At 44.5% G+C, this 25,793-nt stretch overlaps 1 protein-coding gene across 1 annotated transcript in view; it reads right to left on the bottom strand.

Moving 5' to 3' along the window:
* Positions 1–18,225, bottom strand: part of LOC147615308 (ras-related protein RABA1f-like) — a 28,557-nt gene extending 10,332 nt beyond the window's left edge. The window contains exon 1 of the mRNA XM_086779384.1: positions 17,880–18,225. Within this exon, the coding sequence (XP_086635510.1) occupies positions 17,880–18,097 (218 nt within the window). The 5' untranslated portion in view covers positions 18,098–18,225. The remainder of the gene's footprint in view (positions 1–17,879) is intronic.
* Positions 18,226–25,793: the final 7,568 nt, after the last annotated feature.

The following is a 25,793-nucleotide window of genomic DNA, read 5'->3' as shown; positions in this document are numbered from 1 at the left end:
AACCCTAACCCTAACAGTCCAAGGCCTTCATTTGGTATCAGAGCATCGTTGGCCTGCCCTTGCCCTGCCCGTACACTGCAGCCTTCCGTACTGCACTGACCGTACAGCCTCGCCAGCAACAGTACGTACAGTGCAGTCTTCCGTACTAGTTAGCGCCGACAGCAGCTATACACTGCAGTCTTCCGTACCAGTCAGCGCCAACAGCAGCTACTATATTGTTTCCGTACACCTGTGCTTCCGTACAAGTCAGCGCCGACAGCAGTACCGTACTGTACCTGCATACAGTCGACTGCAGCTGACGTGTACCTGCTATGTATCTGGTCGCCCTGCTCCGTACAGTCTTCTGTACACACCTGCGCAGAGAGCCGTACAGCTGTCAGTACAGGCGACCAGCAGCATTTGGTGTTCCGTACCTGTTCTGTACCAGTCAACAGTACCTGCAGTGCATTCCACTGCATTTTCTCCTCCTGTTCCGTACTGTACCTGCTCACCCTGCTTCAGTACTACTTCTGTACAGTACCAATCGACTGTACCTGCACAGTACAGTCAACTGTACTTTGCATTACAACTACCACAACCTACTCAATACATTACAACTGTGGTAAGCATTACAAGTTTTGAATATTGGGCATTTTTATTTTCTCTGTGAAAATCTACAGGCAGATACAGGCAGATAGAGGCAGACTTTCTTGCAAGGAAATCTACAGATTTTTTGCAAGGTTTTGGGTGCAGTAACTTTGGGCAATTTTTGGGCATTTTGGCACTGTGTAAGCCATTTTTGCTGCTCTACTCAGTCACTGGTGCATTGAGCTGCACATTCAAAGGATTGAGAGTGCAGGCATATTTGGGTGAACTGTATTCATGGAGTACAGTTGCTTTCAGGGTTCTTGCTATTGGGTTTTTTGATACACAGGTACAACATTGTGCATAGGCATAATGGCAAATCAACAGCAGAGTGATGTATTCACGTATTTGTCTAAGGAAGACAAATTGGACGGCACGAACTACTCCTTGTGGAGTTTTATGCTGAAAAATGTGCTTGTGGCAAAAGGTCTTTGGGATTTTGTTAGTGGTGATGAACCACGTCCAGGTCCATTGGCTCCAAAGACTCCTCCCCAAGGGGGTGCTCGTGGACGAGGACAACAGGTACAGGCTCCAGGGCAGCCATTGCCTGTTCAAAGAACAAATGCTCAGAAGACATGGGATGCCAAGGATGCACAAGCCTTGTCACTCATTGCATTGTCAATACAGAGGTCTATTATACCTCATATTCGTTCAGCTGGCTCTTCACAGAATGCATGGGTGACTTTGGAGCAGATGTATGCTCCTCGTAATGAGGCTCGGATCTCATTTTTGAAAAGAGAGCTGGAAAATCAGAAAATGCATGAAGGAGATGATATGTCTAGCCACTTAAACAAGCTGCAGGATTTGAGAGAGCAACTCATCAATGTGGATGAGATCATTCCTGAGACACAGCTTGTGTCCACCATCTTGCACTCTTTGCCAAGATCTTACTTGGCTTTTCATACCTCTTTGAACCTCAGCATGAGGAATGCTGCTGAACCCCTTAAGTATCAGGAACTTGTTGCTCTCTTGCTACAAGAAGAGCAAATGAGGAAGAATATGAATATGAACACAAGTGCTGAACAAGCATTTACTACAGGTCAAAAGGGGAAAGGAAAAACTCAGCCAAAGAGTTCAAATCAGAATTCAGGTGATGGTGGTTCATCTCAAGATACCAAGAAAGGCGATGGACAGCCCAAGAAGAAGGGCAAATGTCATTATTGTAAGAAGCCAGGTCACTACATCACAGAGTGTAGAAAGAGGATTGCCAAAGAGAAGGCAAAAGAATCTGGGATGTCTGTAAATGATGCCTCTAAAGCTCCTCCAGAGACAGCTTCTTTTGTTGAGGACAGGGATTACTGTTTCTATACATGCAGCTATGATGCCTCTTGGTCTTCACAGGCACTCAGTATGACAGAGCATGCATGTACTTGGTATTTTGATAGTGGTGCCTCAAAGCATATCACATCTCGCAGGGATTTGTTTTGTCATGTAGGCCCTGCCCCTGTTGGCAAAACTGTTCAGTGTGCCAACAATGCTTCATATCCAGTTCGTGGCATTGGGGAGATTCAGCTCACAGCCATTGATGGCTCCATTCTCCGCCTTACAGATGCCTTATATGTACCAGGGATAAAGAAGAATTTGTTGTCCATTTCTTCTTTAGCACATTGTGGTATGCAAGTCCACTTTGATGATGATAAATGCATGGTCAGAGACAAAGCTAATGCTTTGACCTTGATGCTTATTGGTACATTATGTCATGGACTTTATCAATTGGATGCATTTCAGCCAGTGGATCAGTCTGCTTATAATGCATTCACTCTTACTCCAGCTATGGTTGATGCGGAGTTATGGCATGCTCGCATGGAGCATGTAAATTTTGGTAGTCTTATGCTTATGCAACGACATAACATGTTTACAGATCTACCTCTCATGGAGAAGCCTCCAGATCACATTTGTGAAGGATGTATTTTGGGAAAAATGCATAGGTTTTCCTTCCCACGTGATCAGGCTCTACGAGCAACTGCAAAGTTACAGCTTATACACAATGATCTTTGTGGTCCCATGCAGACGAAGTCATTAGGTGGTTGCTTCTATTTTGCAACATTTATTGATGACTTCTCTCGTATATGCTGGGTCTATCCTTTGACACAGAAATCACAGGTATATGATGCATTTTTGGCCTTTGTAGCACTTGCTGAAACAGAGTCAGGATGCAAGGTTAAGACTCTCCGTTCCGACCGAGGGGGGAAATATATGTCACACATGTTGAATTCCTTTCTTGAGAGTAGAGGTATAAAACATCAGTATACTACTCCTTATACTCCACAGCAGAATGGGGTTGCAGAAAGGAAGAATCGGTCACTCATGGAGATGGCCAGATGTATGCTAAAGACAAAGAGGCTACCACATATCTTTTGGGTAGAAGCTGTCATGTGTGCTTGTCATATTTTGAATCGATGTCCCACAAAGGCATTGGTTTCCATTACTCCTTTTGAGGCTTGGCATGGCCGCAAGCCTTCTGTATCACATTTTCGTATCTTTGGGTGTCTTGCATATGCACACATACCCAAAGAGTTGAGGAGGAAGTTGGATGATAAAGCCACAAAATGCATTTTTGTTGGGTATAGCCGTTAGAGCAAGGGCTACCGGTTATATGACCCACTATCCAGGAAGATATTCACTAGTCGGGATGTGATTTTTGATGAAAAATCAGAAGTATCCATGGCTGGTTATGATGCAAATCAGGCTGAAAATGATGTGTTTGAAGGTCTACTACCTATGGAGTTTCATTCCACAGTTGGTGATCCAACTCATGAGGGTACAAGACAGCCAGCAAATGATGAAGGTGGTGCAGAAATTCAGCAACAAATTGAGCCAGAAGCTGAACCAAATATGGGGTAGCAAGCACCACAGGTCAAACACATACCTAGATGGTATTTGAGGACATTACAGGACAGCCATTTAGAGGGTCCTCTTGCTGGTCGTACTCGTAGGGAGACACGGACCAATGAGCATGCACACATCATGGATTTGAACCTGGTTATGGCAGCCAGTTTACAGGATAATGATGAGCCTGATTCATTTGTGGATGCACGAGGCAATGTGCATTGGAACAAAGCCATGCAGGATGAGCTTGATTCTATTAAAAGGAATCAAACATGGGATTTGGTTGATCTGCCCAAAGGCAAGAAAGCAATTGGTACTAAGTGGGTCTATAAGTTGAAAAGACATGCAGATGGATCCATTGACAGGTACAAAGCCCGTCTAGTTGCAAAGGGCTATGCACAGAAGAAGGGCATTGATTATGAGGAGACATTTGCTCCTACATCCCGTATGTCGACACTTAGGTGTGTCATTGCATTGGCTGCACATCGTGGTTGGGTTGTTCACCAGTTGGACATAAAGACTGCTTTCCTACATGGGGACCTCGAGGAGGAAGTTTATGTATATCAGCCCATGGGTTTTGCAGAACATGGTCATGAAGGTCTCGGTATGTTGCTAAACTTCTGGAGAAGTTTAAATTTCAGGATTGCAAGCCTATTAGTACTCCTATGGAGCCTGGGATGAAACTGTCACTACAAGATGACAGTATTTCCTTTGATGCCACTACATATGCTCAGGCTGTTGGGTGCCTTATTTACTTGTGTACTACACGGCCAGATATTCAGTATGCAGTCTCTCAGTTGAGCAGATTCATGCACAGCCCGCGGTTGTCACATTGGCAAGCTGTGAAGCATGTATTCCGATATTTGCAGGGTACCTTGTCTCTTGGATTGCTTTATCCTGAGGGGGGTGACATGCAGTTATACGCTTACAGTGATTCAGATTGGGCTGGTGATTTTGATACCAGACATTCCACTAGTGGAAATTGTCTTTCTTGGCTCTTCATGCATTTCTTGGCTAAGCAAGAAACAGACCACAGTGGCCACTTCGTCTTGTGAGGCAGAGTACAGAGCAGCCTACACTACTACTGTTGAGTGTGTTTGGCTGCGTCGTCTCATGACTGATATGGATATTTCAGTGGAGGAGCCTACACCTATCTATACTGATAGTCAGAGTGCCATTGCTGTGGCCAGGAATCCTGTGTTTCATGCTCGCACGAAACACATTGAGATTCACTATCATTTTGTTCGGGAGAGACTCCAGGCACGTGATATCAGTCTGATCTACTGTCCTACAGATCAGAATGTGGCAGACATCTTCACCAAGGCATTACCACGTCCGAAATTCGAAGCATTCCGCACTGCTTTGAATTTGTTTCCTTTTGATGGACGATGTACAGTGATCACATATCACTCCAGGGGGGTTTGTTGGGTTTTATGCTATGTATGCACCCAGAGGAGTGCTAGTGATCATCAGTAGATTACTGGGGCACTTTTTACTTCAGTTAGTGGAGGTTTTTTCCCCCAGTTTAGCTTAGTATCACTTATAAGCAGTTTATAAGTGTTTTGGTCCACCCGGCACATTTTATGGCCGGACATGTGAACACATCCTTTTAGGTCACTTTATTATGTGGCTATTGTACTTCACATCATTATCTGAATACACACAAAGAGTCGTGTTCTCTCTCTGCTTCTCCACGCCTGTGTTTGCAGCACCTCCAAACCCTAACCCTAACAGTCCAAGGCCTTCAGACATGCTGTCGCGGCTGCTGTCCAAACTCTGTCGACTGCCTCCACAAGCCCTAAATGCTTTGGTCTAGATGGCTAATGTGATGCTACAATGCTAAATCCAACCCATACCATGTGGTATATGCTGAAAACATTCATTTAAATGCCCATAAAATGCCTGATAAATCCTGATGATGTTTATGATGCTAAAATGATGCCATGTCACTGTACACCTGAAGGGTGTGCACGTGACATTTATGGATTATTCTTTTTGGCTCCCTTTATTTGGGATGCATTGGACTTATGAAACTCATAGTTCACATACCCTGTGTAGTGTTCTCTTGTCCTACGTGCTCTCTTGAAGATTGTTTCTACCATGTGTGGGTGGAACAATAGAGAGCAGATGGAAGGGAACATGGGCACTTCAGAGGGTAGTGTCGACACAACATACCGTGTAGTGTTCTCTTGTTCTACGTGCTCTCTTGAAGATTGTTTCTACCATATCCGGGTGGAACAATAGAGAGCAGATGGAAGCGAACATGGGCACTTGAGAGGGTAGTGTGAGTTGGTGGCCGAAATGCCTACAAACTATTGGTGGCCGAAATGCCTATAAACTATGTGTAGCAAAAATGCTTATGGAACACCAAGCTATCTATGCCTGCGGCGACGAGTGATTGTTTTATCTTGTTACTTGAGCCTACCTCTCATCCAAGGTGTGTGGTCAGAGTACCAACACGGAGTGCAAGTGGTAAAGTGGACATGATACCTAGTTGGCAAGGGACTTATGTGTACGCCAAGGGTCATGTGGATTGGCACATGTTTGTGTGCTTTGACCTTGGATTATGATATCTGGACTTATGGGACTGTTTTGTCTCGCCCGTTTATTTGGGACATGGATTTATTTATCTTTATGCCATATTAGAATCACTATCTCCCCATACAGAGGCCAAGAGGTTCATTGTTCATCTCACCATGCATGTGGATTCATGTTGGGATTGTGAGAGGACAATTCAATGAACACTCCACCATACACATGGATTCGTGTTGCGATTGTGGAGTGAGTGTTTCATTGTTTCCACACCATGCTTGTTGATCAGAGTTGGTATTGTATGGAAGAACATGGGAACTGTTGGGATTGGGAGAAAGGATTGCCACAACTATGGAGAACCAGCTTTTCTGTCACCATGGTTTGTGCTCTTGAATGGCACCAGTTTGTGTGCATTGCACATGTTTCTGTGCGAGGCACTAGTTTCTTGTGCATGGCACTTATTTAAGTGTCTTAGAACCTGGTTGGTGATTTTCATTGGCATATGATTATCTCATTGATATTGGTGATTGAGACACAATTGGCTCTTGTGCCTGTGTCTAGCATATCTTCCACGGAATTCTTGTCCATTTATTTTGGGACATGATTTTGAGATTGGTATTATGGAGACTTATTTAGTCTCACCCATTTCTTTGGGACATGGATTCTTCAGTTATATTGGATTTTTTGACACTGTCTCGTCTCGCCCACTCGATGGGACATGATTATATCTTGAATATATGGCTTGAAGCTTAAAGTTGCGGACAACCTTTAAGAAGCTGGAGAGGATGTCACTAGCCTGGACATTTCCCAGTATGAAAGGGGTCTTGTGGACTCCAGGATGTCTAAATATTTGGAAAGTTCAAGCTTTGGGAATGGGGGATTATCCTAGAATACAAAGGACCACACTCCTAAAATTTAGGAGAGTTGCTATTTTTGGCCCGACTCCGATGGAAATTCTGTTCGCGTCATTACATCTGGAATTGAGCAGATACCAAGAGTTGGCAAAGTGCCTAGGACAGAATGTCTACTAGTTGGGATATTTTTAGAGGTAAAGATTATGGAAGGGACCCATCTTTTAGATTGGGACATGTGGCAAGAAAGTGGACCAAAGTGAGACAAGTGGCCTGACACTTGTTAGAAAATGAATCAAAGTGAGACAAGTGGCCTCACACTTGTCACTTCAGCTATTGTGTGGCTCTCCACTTGTCATTGTAGCCTTCTCTTGCCATTTTAGCTCATGTGAGGCCCAAATCTATAAATTGGAGCCCCCTCTCTTCATTAATAGAGGCTCTCTTGCTACACACTAGCCTATACCACCGTTACAGGCTGCCCTAATGATGGCTACTCTCTTTCTCTCTCACTTGAAGGCTGCCCATGAAGAATACCGGCTGCTGGGACTGTTTTGGAGGCTTCCATCGCGAAGAAATACTGAAGGCAAGGGTATTTAATCATTTATTATGATTTCTAGCCATTGTACTTGTTGTACCAATCCTTGTACCTATTGTACCAGCCATTGTATTGGCTGTACCAATCCTTGTACTTGTTGTACTTGCTGTATCACCCATTGTACCAACTGTACCAGCTTCTGTACTTCATGTACCAGCCACCGCACCTGTTGTACTAGTCACTGTACATGCTGTACCAACATTTATACTTGCTGTACCTGTTGTACCAGCCACCGTACCGACTGTACCTACTGTACCAACCACTATACCGGCTGTACCAACGATTGTACCTGCTGTACCGGCTGAATGGAGAGTTGTACTTGCTGTACCAGCTCTATTGCATGAAGACCCGTGGTTTTTGGGGAAGAATCAGTACCCACATGGAGGTATATGGATTATATTGTTGGCTCGGCATTTCTACAGCCTATTTTCCGGCTTGGTAGCCTCGTGTTGGGCTGTGTTATGGCATTTGTATATGGATAATCCGGCATCTCCCGTGGGGAGAGTAAGGCCTTCAAAGCTTGTACATGATATTATTCTCCTTGGGTAATAAAATACTCCAAGGGGGGGGAGGGGGTCTCGGCCCATTCCGGCCTCTATGCGGTGTCACACGTGCAAGCTCCATTTTCAGCATTTGTGGATGTTTTGTCCATCTTTTATGTTTTATGCAAAGTGACGATGGATATGTGTTAAGGCTGTGGCCATGTTTAAATGTTTTAATATGCATTGATGGTATCAACAAGTGTGTCAAAGACCCTAGTCCCCCGGGCGGCGCCGCGAGTTACAGTCTGTGTGGGAGCTGGGCTCACCACGGAAGCCATGGAGACTGGGGTGGATGTCTGTGGAGTGGTAGTCTTCTTTGGACAATCCTTAAAAGTGAGTCCGTTTGTGTGACAAAAGAAACACCTATCCTCCTTATACTAAGCTGGCTCCTCAGCACTCAGTTTCCCACCGGTCTTGCCTGCCTGAGCTTTCTGGTCTAGAGTAAGCTTGGGCGCATTGGTCGAGTTCTTGAAGCCAGAGGCTCCCATGCTTTATCTCGGGGAAGGCCGCATCTGGTTCTACCCTTTCCCCAGACTACCATCTCCCCATCCTCGCCTCGATGAGCAAAGCCTCCAAGCTCCATCCTAGCCAAAGGCCAAAAATGGGTGAGAATGTCGGTAATGCGAAGATCCTAGAGGTGCTGGGAGAGCTCGACTGCCTAGCCCTGGACGGCAGCTGGCACCATCTCGAGATCCCATTCTGTCCCCAGGGCTGCACTGAAGGGGAAAGAGAAGATCATCACGCCATTATCTGGTGTAGAGGGCCTGGAGTGGTGAAACTACACATACCCAAACAGGGGCTACTATCTCCTCAAAAATGTCGGTCCCTTCTGTCGGCAGACATCGGAAGACACTATAGTCCACTCTAGCAAAAGAGCCCTCACGAGGGAAGCAGCAATGGTCATCTCTACCGACTTAGAGAATCAGCGAATCAAGTGACGTACGGATCCTGCCAGCTACCACCACTTCGGGTTTGGGGTTGGTGGGGGGCAACGAGAGTGCTATGGAGAGGCAGGGGGGGGTAGTGAGGGAGGGTGGAGGGGCAGGGATGCTGTTGGGAGAGATCTATCGAAAAAGACGGCTGCGGGGAAGGGCTCACCAAGGGCTCAGAGAGGCCGATCGGCCTCTAAAACACTGGATGTCGAAGAGGGGGGGGGCAGGGGGGGATCTCGACAAGGGATCGATCGCCATTCAAGTGGGGCTGGAGAGGCCCACTCCAGGACTGGCGAGGTCGCATCACCAACAGATAAATCTTGAGATAAATGCTCATACGGTTCTCTGACAAAACCGAATCCTCCTGAGATCTGCCAGCCTAACATGCACAGCGGCGGCGCTTAGCTCGGGTGGTCGTCTGGCGGCCCGGGCGCGGGCCAGCCATCCACCACTCACCGGTAGCTCGGTCATCCGCCACTCACCGGTAGCTCGGTCATCTGGAGTCGGGGCCTAGGGCTTTGCCGCCTGAGAACCTACCTCTCTCCCTGTCCCCTGATGAGGATCAACACGAGAAACGGGAGGGAGGAACCATTGGAGGGGGTCGCCCGGTTTGCCACCAAGGGCAAGCTCCGCCTAGATGGCCCATCTACCTACAAATGAAACATTGGCCTGGGAGGCTTGAATACACCATGCGTTGTTGTATGGGGTCACCCCGGAGGCTAGGAAGAGATATATAATGCAGCATAGATTTCGGCAAGACCACACAAATACGGAGCGATGGAATCCCAGCTGCCCAAGCAAGGGCTGAGGTAGTAGTGGGGAGGGGGGGGACTCCATCACTCTCCCGGTGGCACCACCAATCACCGGGAGAAGAGGAAGGTACTCCTTCCTAAGGCCTGGAAAACAAACTATCACTAGGAAGCCCGAAACGCCCGCCAATGGATCAGACACTGGATCAAAGCCGTGCTGCCACCGTGCAAAGAAGACTTGCGTCGTACACAATGCAAGGGGACTCAGCTACATGACCCGGTCTGACACCGCTGGTGGCGAGTCGAATTCCACCTGGTAGTATCCGCACCCCAAAGGGTGAATATCGGTGCTCTTCACAAGTTCGCCAATGAGGCTGGCCTGAAAGAGATCCCTAAGCTATCCGCGCGCAGGACGGCTACCAACAATTTCGCAAACCAGGGTGGAGGCCTCAAGAGAGGCAACTGTCGTGGCGAGAACCTGAAAATCCGCTTCAGAGAGAGAAATGCAAGCAACGGTGGCTTCGTTCGGGGATGACAGAGCGGCTGCCGTGGAGTCCTCCTGAGGGATAAGACCAGAATGAAGCCGAAACTTGCCGAAAACAGGGGAGCCCCAAAGCACTGAAAAAACCTGCGAGGAAAGGGATACAAGGCTAGGGACTAAAGGCAGGAGAGAGGAGAGAAGAGGGGGGGAGAGCGAGAGAGAGAGAGAGAGAGAGAGAGAGAGAGAGAGAGAGAGAGAGAGGGGGGAGGAAACAACGGCAAGGGCTAGGTGTTGGGGTAAAGGCATTATGCCCACCCTTATAGTGTGTACTAGCCCATAAGTTTTATAGTACATAGTACACTTAGTACTTTTAATGTACTAAGTGCACTATGTGTACTAGAGCAAATACACACGTGTGATAGGGGAGTCACACACTCATATACTATGAGTTGACTTATCCCCACACATCTCTCTCTCTCTCTCCCTTCTTCTCTGTGTATGTCTCCCACATGAAACCCTAACTCTCTCCCTTCAACTGGTATCAGAGCTTTGGCTACAGGAGACCCCTATGGTAGAGAGTGGTAGGGTTTCTACATCGAAGAGACTGGTGTTTGCAGAAGCTGCAAGCCTTCGCTATAAGAGGAGCAAGGCAACTTTGAGCACAGGAGGAGTAAAACGTCAAAATCAGTTCTGCGTTTTTTTTTCCAAGCCTCCTGGTCTCCGTGTCGCATTATCTCTCTTCGGAGAACGTTAACAGGTTCGTCTCCATAGCGGCACAGAGGAAGCGGCTTGCAGAGGATCTGTCGAAGACGGCGGGCGGCGTGGCGTGTCTGGTGCTGGTAAGCGTGTCGCTGGCAGCAAAGTACACATTCGGGGGTCTGACGGTGGCGTGGGAGTCGAAGACTCTGCAGTACGCGGTGGTGGTGCCATCACTGGCAGGCGGCACTCAGCCCACTTTGAGGCTTACGTGGCAAAGGCCACATTTCCTTCTCTTCGTCGTGCTGTGCTGTGCGCCTTCTATACCTACCAGCTGCCGTTACCTGCTGTGTACACCGACCTGATCGAGGCCACCGCTTGGAGCATGCTGTCGCCAAGTAGCTCCTAGGTAAAGTAGCAAGGTACCGCCCACCTGTACGAACACAGCAGCAACCATCCGTACCTGCACAGTCAGCAAATACGAAGCCCTCCCCCTTTTCTGCAACAGAAATCAGCTGATTTCAGAGGTATTTGCTTCAATTTTGGGATTTGCATGTCCATTTTCATCAATTGAGCAGGTACAGGACCAAATGGCTCAGATTTTGAGCAAAATTGGCAACATTGGGTGACATTGGTCACATTCCGGGTCAATTTGCAAGAAATCGGGTGTCAACATTTGGGGTTTTTGATGTAATTGTGCCATTGGGCATTCATACATGCTATATGATGTGAGCAATCTCACATTCGGGGCAAAATTGCAGGAAATTGGAGTGCAAATCAAAGGGCTTTTGTGCCAATTGGGTTGATTTGCATGCAGGCACTGGCATTTGATGTTTTGGGCAATGTGTTGATGCCTGTCAAGCACTCAATGTGCCAGTAAATCAAGGGGCTTTTATGTATTGGATGTATATGTGGCCAGGGGGAAGCATTGTGAAGACTCTGGATGCCTTCATGTGCATTAATGTACCATTCATGATCAGAAATTGATCCTAAATGAAGGGGCTTTTCAAGATTTTGTGCTTGTTGAGCTTGGCAAAGCAACAGGGAAGACTTTTATGCCTTGAACCCTCAGAAATCCACTTGCAGTCAAGGGGCTTTTGCTCAATTTCTGTCCGGGACTGTTGTATGCAGTGGTGGGGACTGTCAAGGTCTGATTTTCACTCATTTGGACAGCCAGGAGAGCATTTATTGCTGTTGTACTTGCTGGTAGAGATTTGGTACAACTTTGTACAAGTTTTGGCATGGTTGTACATTGATTTGAGTGAGGAAAAGGTTCATTTTCAGCTGCTGTACTTGTTGGTACAGATTTGGTACATCATTAGTGAGCACTTAGTACTGTTGTACAGTACTTTGGAAGGGGAACAGAGCACATCTAAGGTGCTGTCATAAATCTGCAGCAACCAGATTTTGGTGATTTTATCACATTCAGTGGGAGGAGAGTTGCATTCGTGCTTCCGCATTGGGAGATAAACTTTGGGAGAACAACTGTGAGCATTTTGTGTGCTTTTGGTGCAGTGTTTGCACATCTTGCAGGGAGTCAGGCATTGACTGTGTCAAAGGTTGCATATTGCTATGGCAACCACAGGTGAGAGCTCTTCATTGCTTCACATCAAGAAGCTTCAAGGCTCACATAATTATGACATTTGGCAAACCCAGTGCTATAATGTGTTGCTCCAGAAGAAGCAGCACAAGCCCATCAAAGAAAGGGGTGTAATGCCCGCTTCTCTTACTGCTGAAGAATGGGAAGATATGGATGAGCTAGCAAGATCCACTATCATGTTGTCTATGTCAGACACTTTACTTTTCAGCATACGTGAAGAGAAGACACCTTGGGGAATGTGGCAAAGATTGCAGGACTTGTATGCCCAGCAAAGTGCCTCGAGCAAAGTGTATCGGTTGAAGAAACTCATAGGTCTTCAAATGAAGGAAGGGGCGTCTATGACAGCCCATCTAAATGAGTTTAATGGTGTTGTCAGCCAGGTCATCAATCAAAAGTTGGCAATGGACGATGAGTTCAAAGCCACCTTTCTCTTATGCACTTTGCCAGAGAGTTGGGACACATTCAGGACAGCCACTAGCAATTCAAATGCTATGCTGTCATATGCAGATGTGGAGGGTGCTCTCCTTCAAGAGGAGATGAACAGGAAGAACAACTCTGTTGGAAAGTCCAATGCAATGAATGCACGTGGGAAATCCCAGCAAAGGGGTAAAAGCCAAGAACGGGGAAGGAGCAAGTCCCGCTCCAAAAAGGACTTGGAATGCCATTATTGTGGCAAGAAGAGACATATCAAAAAGCAATGCTACAAATGGAAGAATGATCAAAGGAAAAGGGCAAAGGAAAAGACAAAGACAAAGATGAAGCCAAAGATGCAAAGCCAAAGGACAAAAGTGGAGTCAAGATTGAAGAAGTCAATGTGTCACGTGCAGGTGACAGTGAGGATGAAGTCCTATTCACGTCTTTACTTGATGCCCATTCACTCCTTGCAGGAGATGGTCATGGTATGCACTCATGGATCATTGATTCAGGTGCCTCCTTTCATGTCACAGGTTGCAGAGACTTGTTTGTCAGGTATACTGCTGACAATGAAGGAGTAGTTTATTTGGGTGACAACCATGCATGCAAGATTCTTGGCAGAGGTGATGTGAGGCTTGTGTTTTCAGATGGCTCACAGCTTATGCTCCATGATGTCAGGCATGTGCCTGAGATCAAGAAGAACCTGCTTTCTACTGGACAGCTGATTATGTTACCACATTTGGTCGTGGAAAGTGGAAGATTAGTAAGGGCTCACTTCTTGTTGCCAGAGGCTCTAAGGTGGACACCTTTACTTCATGCATGCTGGTGTTTGTCACCATGTTAATGTAAATGCAACCGAGCTGCCGGAAATCTCTATGTGGCATAGCCGGTTGGAACACATGAGTGTCAAAGGAATGGAGCAATTGTCTCGTTTTGGTTACTTGCCTTCTCTAAAGTTCTCAAGTTTTCAGTTTTGTGAGCATTGTATATATGGCAGGCAACTCCAGTGCCCCCACAAGAAAGCTCTTGGACAGAAAGATGCTTAGTTAGAGCTTGTGCATACAGATGTATGTGAGATGCCTCAGCTTTCTTTGGGAGGGGCAAAATATTTTGTATCTTTTATTGATAATGCCACACGCAAGGTGTGGGTTTATCCTCTTCATTTGAAGAGTGATACATTCTCAGTGTCTGAGAAGTTTGTTGCTCATGTTGAGAATCAAACTGGCAAAACACTGAAGGCTTTGCGTTCTGACAATGGTGGAGAGTATATGTCCAAACAGTTTCAGGACTGTTGTGATGCTAAGGGCATCAAGAGGGAGCTCTCTGCTCCTTATGATCCTCCACAAAACGGGACAGCAGAGAGGATGAACAGGACCATTCAGGAGAAGGTCCGTTCTATGTTGTCACATGCTGCGTTACCTCATGGTTTTTGGGCTAAAGCTGTTATGACAGCCATTCATCTTATAAACAGGTCACCTAACACGAGGCTTGGCGGGAAAGTGCCAGAGGAAGTATGGACAGGGAAGCCTCCGTCATACAAGCACTTGAGAGTGTTTGGTTGCGTTGCGTACGTGCACATACGCAGGGAAATAAGCACCAAACTTGATCCTAAGTCTCACAAATGCATATTCCTAGGAAATGGTGACAAAGGTGAAATGGGGTATAGACTTTGGGATCCAGTGAATAGAAAGATTGTACGTAGCAATGATGTCATTTTTTATGAAACATGCATGTATAAGGAGCCTGCAAGGCAACAGGAGCCTGGCAGAGTCATCTTTGATGATGATGGACATCATGGACAACAACCAAGGGCTGTAAATCAGCCATTACAGCAACAAAACCAGCCCTTAAATGGTGCTGAAAATGGTCCAAATGGACAGGAGATGATGATCTGGATTTGATTCAGATGGATGTGAAGACTGCTTTTCTTCACGATGATCTCCATGAGGAGATATATATACAACAGCCAGAGGGTTATGCAGTGAATGGAAAGGAGAAGCTTGTATGCAAGCTGAAAAAGAGTCTTTATGGGCTCAAACAGGCACCAAGGGAATGGTATCATAAATTTGATACATTCATGAAATCCCAGGATTTCAGGAGGAGTGACATAGATCACTGTTTATACACCAAGAAAGCTTTGGATGGCAGTCTATTGATCCTCATCTTGTATGTTGATGATATGTTGATTGCCGGGAAATCTCGTAAAGAGATGGATGCCTTGAAGAAGAGGCTGCATCAGACCTTTGATATGAAGGATTTGGGTGATGCAAATCACATTTTGGGTAGGCGGATACTTCAGGACAGAAATCAGCATGTGTTGTATTTGTCTCAGAAGGAATACATTGGCAAAGTTTTGTAGAGGTTCAATATGGAAGGGGGGAAGAAGACTAGTACTCCTTTGCCTCCATATGTGAAACTCAGTGCTAAGGACAGCCCACAGTCGGACAGTGAAAGGGCTGATATGGCCAAGATTCCGTATGCTTCAGCTTGTGGCAGTCTCATGTATGCCATGGTTGCTACCAGGCCGGACATTGCATTTGCAGTGGGAGTGGTTACTAGATACATGGCCAAACCTGGCAAGAAGCATTGGGAAGCAGTGAAAGGTGTCATGAGATACCTGAAGGGCACACAGGATATGTGCATCTGCTTTGGCAAACAGGATGCATTAGTGCATGGTTACACGGATTCGGATTATGCCGGTCATCCAGATAACCGGAAGTCTACTACCGGTTATGTGTTTACATTCACAGGAGGTGCTGTGTCATGGATATCCAGGATGCAGAAGTGCACTGTCTTATCTACTACAGAGGCCGAGTATATTGCAGCCACAGAGGCTTGCAAGGAGGCATTATGGCTATCTCGGTTAGTGGTTGATTTGGGTTATACAGGGGATATTCCATTGTTGCATTGTGACAGTCAGAGTGCAATCCAGTTGGCAAAGAACCCCGTCTTTCATGCAAAGACGAAGCATGTGGATGTGAAGTATCACTTCATCAGAGAGGTGATAGAGAACAAGCAGATTCAGCTTGTCAAAATTCATACGGATGACAACCCGGCTGATCTGTTGACAAAGAGTTTGCGTCCAGAGCGGTTTGCTCATTGCAGACACTTGATGGGCATTGGATGAGGCCAGTTTCAGCCTTGATATGGCCTTGTATATTATCATGTATATGCTGATTTTTCTTTTCCTTCATTTAAGGGCACTTTGCCTTTAAGTGGGAGGTATTGCTAGGGAGGCGGGGTGGGCAGGCGCAGGAGAGAGGGGAAGGGAAAAGGCTCAGGGCAGAAACGAGGGGGGAGGGGGCTGGCGGGGCAGGCAGGAGGGGGGGGAGAGAGAGGGAGGGAAGGGGGGGGACAGGCGAGGAGAGGAGGGGCTGCAGGTTATCTCAGCCGCGGGAACAAGCGGAAGGGGTGGACAATGGGAGGGACAGGGACTGGCGGGGTAGGCAAGGGCGGAGCAAATGAGAGGGTGGGCAAAGGGGGTTCTGCGCAGCAATGGAAGGAAGGTGGGCAGAGGCGGAGGGGCGACACAAAGAGCAGCAACACGGGGGAGGAGGGCGCAGCGATGCGAAGAAGGGGGAGGTGGAGCTCGCGAAGGAGAGGGCGCAGGAAAACACAAGCGACTGGGGCGGGGGGGGGGGGGGAGAGAGAGAGAGGGAGAGAGAGAGAGAGAGAGAGCTCAGGAAGTGCGCACACGACTTGCTCTTAACCCATTGTTACATGCGGAAAGTACTCAGAATGTTAAGAACGTGAAGTCTTTGTTCATCGCTGCATAAAGATGACCATAGTTGCTCTCTTCAATTTTTGCAATATAAAACTACATCTACCCCAATTCTACTAAAAAAGCATGATCAAACCACCAGCACCTACATACATCATATTGCAAATTCTTAATTTTGGTCATGAAATCATATAGTCTAGAACCAAATCTTGCATAAAATACTCGTGAATTTTAAAAAATGGTTCTTCACTAAAGTGGCCCTTGCATGTGTCAAAGACTAAAGATAAGTCACCACACACGGTTCATCTCTAGATTCCCATTCTTGTTGCAGGCACGGACCTACTAGAGATCCTAATAATATATTTATTGACCGTAAACGGCAAATAAAAGCAACTAGATTATTATCCAAGGCACTCACATGAACATCAAATAAAAGTGCCATGCAGAGTAGACAATTTGTCACACATGTAGGTGTACGCTGTGCCTTCAGTGCCCTGTACACAGCACAAGGGACCAAAGATGGCCAGATTTCTTGTTAGTCATCTTGTATGTCTACAAGACTTTAAGAATCTTTTGTGCAAGTCGAGTAAATACACAAAAAACAATGCTAAACATCAGAGAATTCTTTTCAATGGTAAAGCCTCTTTGCTCCAACTAGGAATCTTGCACTAAGCACATTGAGACTTGCTATGGAACTTGCACTCGCATGACTAATCCCTCTTTTCAATGGTAAAGCCTCTTTGCTCCAACTAGGAATCTTGCACTACGCACATTGAGACTTGCTATGGAACTTGCACTCGCATGACTAATCCCTTACCACTGATCTGCTGGTGAAATCCAAAGCCCATCTCTGGTCTAAGTCCACATTGAGCTGCATGGCACATCTCGAATGCCTACCATCATCACATATGCACACAAGCGCATAAAGCTCACTTCCTCTCTATATAGTGTGATATGGAGTGCCCATAGGATCAGCTCAGCCGAGCCTGTTATGTGGAGCATTCATCTTATGGTTCGTACCACTCAACATTTTGAATCATACACATTGGGGCAGGTCAAACTACTGCTAAGGACATGGATAAGCCCTCAAATGTGAGCAAACAAGGGTAGACCAGTGCTATGTGTGTGTGTAGGTGCGCGAATGTCTGTAGCAGAAAAGCATACAGCATTCGGGCAGATCAAATTGCTTCTGATGACATTGATAAGCCCTCAAATATCAGCAAACAAGGGTAGAGCATTGCCGTGTGTGTGTGTGTGTGTGTGTGTGTGTGTGTGTGTGTGTGTGTGTGTGTGTGTGTGTGTCAGAAAAGCACCTTTCTTGGCCGGCGGTGTCCCAGATTTGGGCTTTGATGGTCTTGTCGTCAACGCTGATGCTGCGCGTGGCGAACTCGACACCGATGGTGGACTTGGACTCCAGGCTGAACTCGTTGCGCGTGAATCTCGACAACAGGTTGGACTTGCCAACGCCCGAATCGCCTATGAGCACCACCTTGAACAGATAGTCATAGTCATCGTCGGATCTGTACGCCATCGCCACGACGAAGCTCTTCCCAGATGCGGGACAGGTTTACTCGTCGAGAGACTTTAGACAGTCCGGACCTTTCCAACCTTTCAAAATTGGAGGCCAATAATGCCTTCATGTGAAACCCATTAGAAACCAAATTTTGAAGATGGGTGGCAATGATGCTCGTTTTGAAGGTTGCAAATTTCAGCACTGGTCCGGACGATGGGCCTTACAGAGACAAATGGCAAAGCCCTCCCATCAATAAAGTGCTTGTGGAATGTATTGGATAGAATCAATTGTTATGGGTGGTACAATGAATTAAATGGTTGAACTCTTTTTTTTCGTAATAGAAGATATATTACCAAAAATTACTTTACAAATGGCCGCATAGTCGTCATGTGATGTACTAGCTTTCCCTCACTAATTACTCCGAACCATAGGTGTAGCTTGGAATACCCTCATCCAATATATAGCCATGTCATTCTCCACTAAATGAGCTGACCACCGCAAGAAGAGACTTGCCACAATAGTAACCTTATATACGACCTATGTGAGTTGTAATACCAAATTTTGCATTAAATATGAAGGTATTCCTAGTTAACTAGATATGTCACAAACCTATCCACCTGAAAAAATGAAAGAAATCTGAATGTTTTGGGTTATCCGGCCCATTCTCGGAATCTTGCTAAAAATCCAGTCTATAACCACTACAGGCCTATCTGTCAACGGAGTCCATACGCGAGAAAGGAAATCCCACACCTTCTTTGCCACCAGACGTGAAATGAAAAGATGTGGGCATGTTTCCAAGCATGTAGTATAAAACACACAATTACCATAAGTAATTTGCCACTTTCTCAACTGGTCCCCCTCCCCCAACGCTAAACGAGCATGCGCCATAGGAACACCTTCCCTTGATATGGAATCTTAGACCACCAGCCCTGTAAGATTACATCCTTCCACCAGGCCCTACTCTTCTTGATGTCCCATACCCTATTAGCCCTCTCATTAATCCAGCGTTTATCTTTCACAATCATATGGTACGCTTGATTTGTTGTACACTGGACAATGTCCTGAGGCCTTTTCAATGCCCAATCTAGCCAAGGTTGTTGATCCTCCAACTAAGGAATATCACCAAATGGTGTAAGTGCTACCCTCATCTTCTTCCATAACTATACATATCCACGTGGAACACGAAAATATTGATGAATTTTTTGAAAAGACAATAAGCGGCCTCTACGTGGCAACAAAGCATCCAGAATTCTTACTAGTCCCAATCAAGCCATTCTATTAAACTTTGACAGCTCAACAAGTTTGTCAGCCCACTCCAGAAGTTGTGAAGTATCCAACACCTCACTTGCCATAGAATTCAACTACAACCGCTGATCTAAAGGCTTCCATTTAGTGTGTGCTAGCACCTCCTTCCATGAGATCATCAAATGAGAAAGGAGAGGTGAAGCGATCACTCGAACCTATTGGGACCATTCACTACATCCCACCATGTACCTTCGATCCTGGTATTACCATGCACAAGTGCGACCTTCTCTATGAGGGACTTAGCCATTACCACCCATGGCTCTTGAGATACACGCATATCTTGCAATAAAGGCCATCTCCACGACCATATGTAATCTGACATCTAATAGGGCCTTAGCCATTACCATCCATGGCTCTTGAGATGAGCTTGAGATACACACATATCTTGCAATAAAGGCCATATCCTAGCGACCATATGTAATCTGACATCTAATAGGGCTGCCCCTCCACTCCTCTTCGGAGTAGTAACATATTCCCAAGAAATCCACGTCTTCCCTGGCTTATTTCCTGCTCTATTTCATAGCATAAATCTAATTGGCTATTGGATATGATGTAAAGCTTTTCTCGTCCATGGCAATAAGATATCATGCTAATCATAATGGATTGTGCCACTTTGAGCCGAACATGCACATGAACTTATCATTTATCCTTGCAGAAATCCGTGCCAACAAAGCTTGTGAATCAACATCAACTCCAATCGGATAACCCAAGTGGCATGTGATGCATCCCCTTTGTATGACCTACCCATTCCATCCCAAACCAAGTAAATTTCTCCTAGTACAACTTATTAGAGCAGATTTCTGCATATTAATACATAACCCTAAAGCAAGACCAAAAGTATCCCAAACAGCCATAGCCTTCTGAACATTATCTCTTTGAGCATTAAGGAACATAAAATAATCATCTGCCACAATGCCCGGCTGACCATCTTCTCTCCGCTTGGAAGTGTAATCCCTACAACTTCACCATCCTCCGCTAGCTTATCCAGTCAAGATAAGATTGGATGCGTAATAATTACAAACAAGAGAGGGCTAAGTGGGCATCCCTACCTTACCAATCGTGTCAAATGAATGGGCTCAGTCACCCCACCATTAATCATAAGCCTAGCCACACTACATGTTAACTAATAGTATAAATCAAAGAAGACATGTGAGGGCCAAATCCTTAGAAATATCTCTCACCGATTCATTTGCAAAAACATTTGATACCTGGTGTCGAACCAAGTGAAACAAAGATCTCTAGTTGCAATGACATCAGGAGATATGACCTCCTACGAACCCAATAAATGGTGATAAAAGTCCATACACATATCTAGAACGCAAGTAGGATCAGTAATCAATACCCTTGCCTATCTTACGTCGTCTTGACAATATTCTCATGTGTATGATTTTGTAAGAACATATGTGGCTAACAATTAGAATCCATTAGGGCATGCATTTGAGCCATAAGCTTATATCTCACACTCATATTGATTCTCTTGCAATACGTGGCTAACAATTAGAATCCATTAGGGCATGCATTTGAGCCATAAGCTTATATCTCACACTCATATTGATTCTCTTGCAATACTGCAACTTGATGGGACAACCAATCAATAGCTATCTCAATGTCAGGGCAAGGAACCGTTCTCTTGAACCACCTGGTTCAAATCAACCAACAATGATTCTAGGTTCAAAAACTTCTCCCTAAATTATGAATCCCATATTGGCAAGAAAGCTAATCAGATTTTGCAGCCGTATGTGATGGCAGATCATGTTAGGGCTACCAAGGTTCCAATAGAGGAAGTGTTAAATGCCCGAGTGGAAACATGGCAGTTCATGGCACAAGTGGAATCCTTTCATAACAGGGCTGCAATTTTCTTTTTTAACTGGATGAATTTCATTCTTCAACAAGATTACAGATTGGTTACATGATTTATTAGATGGTGGAGAAGATCTTTGACGGTCCCATAGGATTCTATGAGGTCCTATTCTCATTCAAAGAAGTTCGAGATTTAGTTATGCAAAAAATGGTTGAACTCTCTCTCTCTCTCTCTCTCTCTCTCTCTCTCTCTCTCTCTCTCTCTCTCTCTCTCTCTCTCTCTCTGTGCAAATCATGGAGCAGCACGATCCACCATAGCCCTGATTTCACAATTGGTATCACAGCTACAGATACCCACACGAATTAAGGTTTGGTCCCATTCATCATGTTGTTGTAGACATTAAGTCATGAACAAGTTGTAGGCCTACATCCTTCATTTTATTGTACCTACAGCAGGACTAGATCCTTCATTCGATTATACCTATAGCAAACCCTAAGTTTTGTCTACCTCCCATTGCTCCTGCCCCCTGTGGATTGTCGTCTTCGTTGTCAACTGTTGCTCCCGCCAAGTCTCGACGTTTATCCCTACTGTGTGGAAGTAAGTAAAGCTTAAAGCCTTTTATAAACCTTACATCAGGCTTATTAAAAGTCTTGTAAGGTTTAGCAAAACTTTATAAAAAGGCTTAATAAAGCCTTCAAATGCCTCTGCGCTGAGTCCTAGCAATAGTGCCACCTTTCAGATCTCCGTCGCGCAACTCCACATCATCAGCCCACCACCTTAATAAAGCCTTCAAATGCCTCTGCGCTCAGTCCTAGCAATAGTGCCACCTGTCAGATCTCCATCGCGCAACTCCACATCATCAACCCACCACCTTCAGCCTAAGCAATGACTGTACATGTAATTTGGGGGTTTTGCCTTCAAATCAATAAAAATCATCAAATTGCAGTTTCTACAAATCTGCATTAACAACACACAAAATTGGGGTTTTTTAGAATTCATGGTAAAAACGTTTGATTGAAGCTCTACATTTATCAAAAAGTTTAGGGCTTTTGTTGAATTCAACAAAAAATAAGCAAAATTGAAACCTTGTACTTAGTAAAAATTTGGGATTTTCAAATTTTAAAGAAAATTTTATAAAATTGAAGCCTGCAATAGCCGAAAAAAGTAGGGCTTTTGTGAAAATCAGCCCTTTGCATTGACATTGAAGTCCCTGCAAACCCCATAAATTTGGGGATTTTTCCCAAATCGGCCAAAATTGGGCAAATCATATCTTCTTTCAACACATTAGAGTTTCCATAAGGTCATGGGGATAGGGCAGAAAGACACCAAAAAGGGCAACATCATCGGCATCGAGGGAGGATTTCACCTTGATTTTCCTCAAATATTGTAATTTCCTATTTTTTATATGTTTGAGTCTGGGTTCTCTACCCGAGATGTCCCCCAAAATCTGAAAAATAATCTTGTGTGTGTGATGTGTTTTCCCATCTTAATGTTATAAAAAGGCTCTATAATTTCCCCATTTATGCCTATTCAGTGTGAGGGGGGTTTGTTTAGGTAAGCCTTGCATGTAGTTGCTATGGGTGGAGCTCTTATGAATCAAGCGTGGAAGGGAATTTCTAGGATATAGGTGCCTTGGTCCCTAAAGCCTCTGAGTTGTCATGCATCCATGCTTATAATTAGAACCTTTGGTCATGCTTGAACGTAAAGCCGTGTGCTTAGTTCAACCTCTGAACCATGCTCAGACTTAAGCCTCTAAGTTGGCATGGGAGACATATCTAGTTCTTGACATGGTACAGTCCGGGGGCCATCATAGAACTAGTTGAAGGTTTTGTCAGTTATACCACCTCCCTCCGAAGGGGGGATTGTTGGGACATTTTAGAGTTCATGCGCGTAACCATATGTGTCCACCTATGTGTCCATGTGTGTATGTTTCCATCCTATATGTGTGTGTACACTTATTCATGAATAGTGTATGTGTGTGTGAACACATGTCTAGGTGTGAACACACCCCTATAAGTATATAAGATAAGTGTTCCCATGTGTCATCATTGTGTTAGTTTGTGTGATTGTGTTTAAGTCAAAAGATAAGGCTCCAAGCCTACAAAAAGACATTGTACTTGATGATTTTACAACATTAATCATAAGCTTCTTTGTGCCCAACAATTGTCTCTCTCTTTTGAGCATTGCTCTCTCTCTCTCTCTCTCTCTCTCTCTCTCTCTCTCCATGTTCTCCTTGCAGCCATGGAGCAGCGCGATCCACCATAGCCCTGATTTCACAGTTTATAAATTGCCAACAATTGAATAACTCTCACATTCAATTGTTGGCCGAAATGAATGAGGACAAAGTTTAGTCCATTCTACATCCGACTATTGAACAAAAGCCTATCGCCATGAATACACAACAGTTTGGTTTTGCTAGCATGTAAAATGCTTTAGAGGTTCCCATAGTCCTCACATTCTGGCAATGGACTTTTCAGGCCTATTTTCCTTTATAGAATACCGATGTGATGGAGGGCTATTTCCTTTATAGAATACTGATGTGATGGAGGACTAGTATTTAATCATAAGTAGAATCTGTTTATTATGCGAAAGAATATGTGTCTTAAGTTGAAATGTACTCATTGTTGCAGATTGTATACATACCTCATTCTAATTAAAATATAACGTATTCATGATCAATCTTTAACTATGTTGTCTTCTTATCTCCTCTCTTTTTTTCCATCTCACCATAACACTATATTAGATAATTTGGAAAAAAATTCCATTTGAAAAATAGGATCATGGTGAACTTGTCCAAAAGTTTGTCAAAACAACCTCATGTGACATATCATTGGAAAGATCTTGAAGAGCAGAATTTAAATGTATGATCTCCGACAAATTTGGAGTTGGTATGTTTAAGATATATCAAAAATTATATGGAGTAATTGATTCCCAAAATATGAGATTTTTTCCAAATTATCTAATATTGACACATTGTGTTTTCTTGGGCGTTTATGTGCTAAATAGTCTAAGATTTCAAGCTACAAACAAATGTAGTAGGGACATTTTCAAGCTACAAACAAATGTAGTAGGGACATCCTTTGAGTTGTATTTGTCTTGAATGCTTTCACACCATGCCCATGTTCTTGTGATTAGTGAATTCCATCTAATTATCTATGAGATCCCTACCCTTCTATTTATAGCAGTGGAATCACACTAAGGGTAGAGCAACTCACTTGGGGCCTCATATCACAATGTCCTAATGCTTGGCTATCCCATTAGTATGATTCTCACAAACACTTCACGTCAAGCAGCTCCTCCAAATCAATAAAGTGGCTTGACTCCTCGATTATAAAGGTAATGTGTCTATTCGTGTTCATAATTTGCCAACTGTTTACTAATCTATTTGTCCTAAGTTTTTCTCACTCTAAAATACATAGATGTGTTTTGTTTTGGAAAGTGCTTGCCTCTCGGGTCCCCACCCGACCGCCCACTTTCTTGTGTATAATCCTTTTTTTACTTCGATCGAATCCATAGGGTCAACCTAGCCCCGTCCAATCCCATGGGTCTTGCCTTCTACCATCCACTAGATCTATGGAGCTGGTGTGAGCTCACACACCCATAATTGAAATTACCACTTTACTCACACACATCTTGTAAAAAACAAGAGTTCACACACACACACACACACTCCTTTTATTTAAAAAATTTATCATTCCAAAAGCAAACATATATCATATGTCCACATCACATAACAAATATCCAAGTAACACATCAGTGTCACCTGCAGCACAATCATGATCCTTAGACCAAGATGGTATGCAGCCCAAACACTCTTGGACCACCATGATGATCAGAGGAGCCCTACAAGTTTCACATCAACCTCAACACAAATTTTTAATAAATCCTAGGAGTCACTTCTATCGGTCATCACCTATCCTGGAAGCACGAGTAGTCCAAGTACCGGCATCAAGAGCCCTATAATGTCTCATACCAACATGCATACTTAGGCACTACCTTGGCTGTTTCTTTTTGGAGCCGCTTCCTATCCTCACACCAATCATGCCAGGAGCACACCCACGTTTGGTTGAAAGGGGTCAAGGTCTCAGAGGACCATCTTCATGTAATGTACCTCTCGGCGGGTGGTGACACCCACTAAGCAATCCATAAACCTATATGATACCCTCATAGGCTACATACAAACAAATATATACAACACATGAATATAGTATTCCAAATACACAAGATGTATTGTAATCAATCTTAATCTTAGTCTTAATCCTACTTGCTCAAGGGGTCTTTTCACTTTCCCTTTCTAAATTCCCTTCTTCTCTCTCTAAAATTCTACTTAAGAAATTCTTCTCTCTATAATGTTACTCGATGAATTATTCTCTCTCTATAATTCTTTGCATTCATGTTCAAAAAGAATTCTAAGCATTCCATTAAACACTTTTAATTGATCTAAGGCCTTCTTTGACCACCTAAAACCATTTTCTCTCTCTAAAACTTAATTGATCTAAGTCCTTTGATCACCTAAAACTAATTTCTCTCTCTATAATCTTAATCATAATTTTCTCTCTAGACTTAGGGTTTCCGCTATGAAAATAAATCTTATTCTAAAATCTTGAT

This window comes from Cibotium barometz, chromosome 40, assembly GCF_041138505.1.
Source record: "Cibotium barometz isolate CiBa-2024 chromosome 40, ASM4113850v1, whole genome shotgun sequence".
NCBI classification, from domain to species: domain Eukaryota; kingdom Viridiplantae; phylum Streptophyta; class Polypodiopsida; order Cyatheales; family Cibotiaceae; genus Cibotium; species Cibotium barometz.
This window is presented reverse-complemented; position numbering and strand designations above follow the sequence as displayed.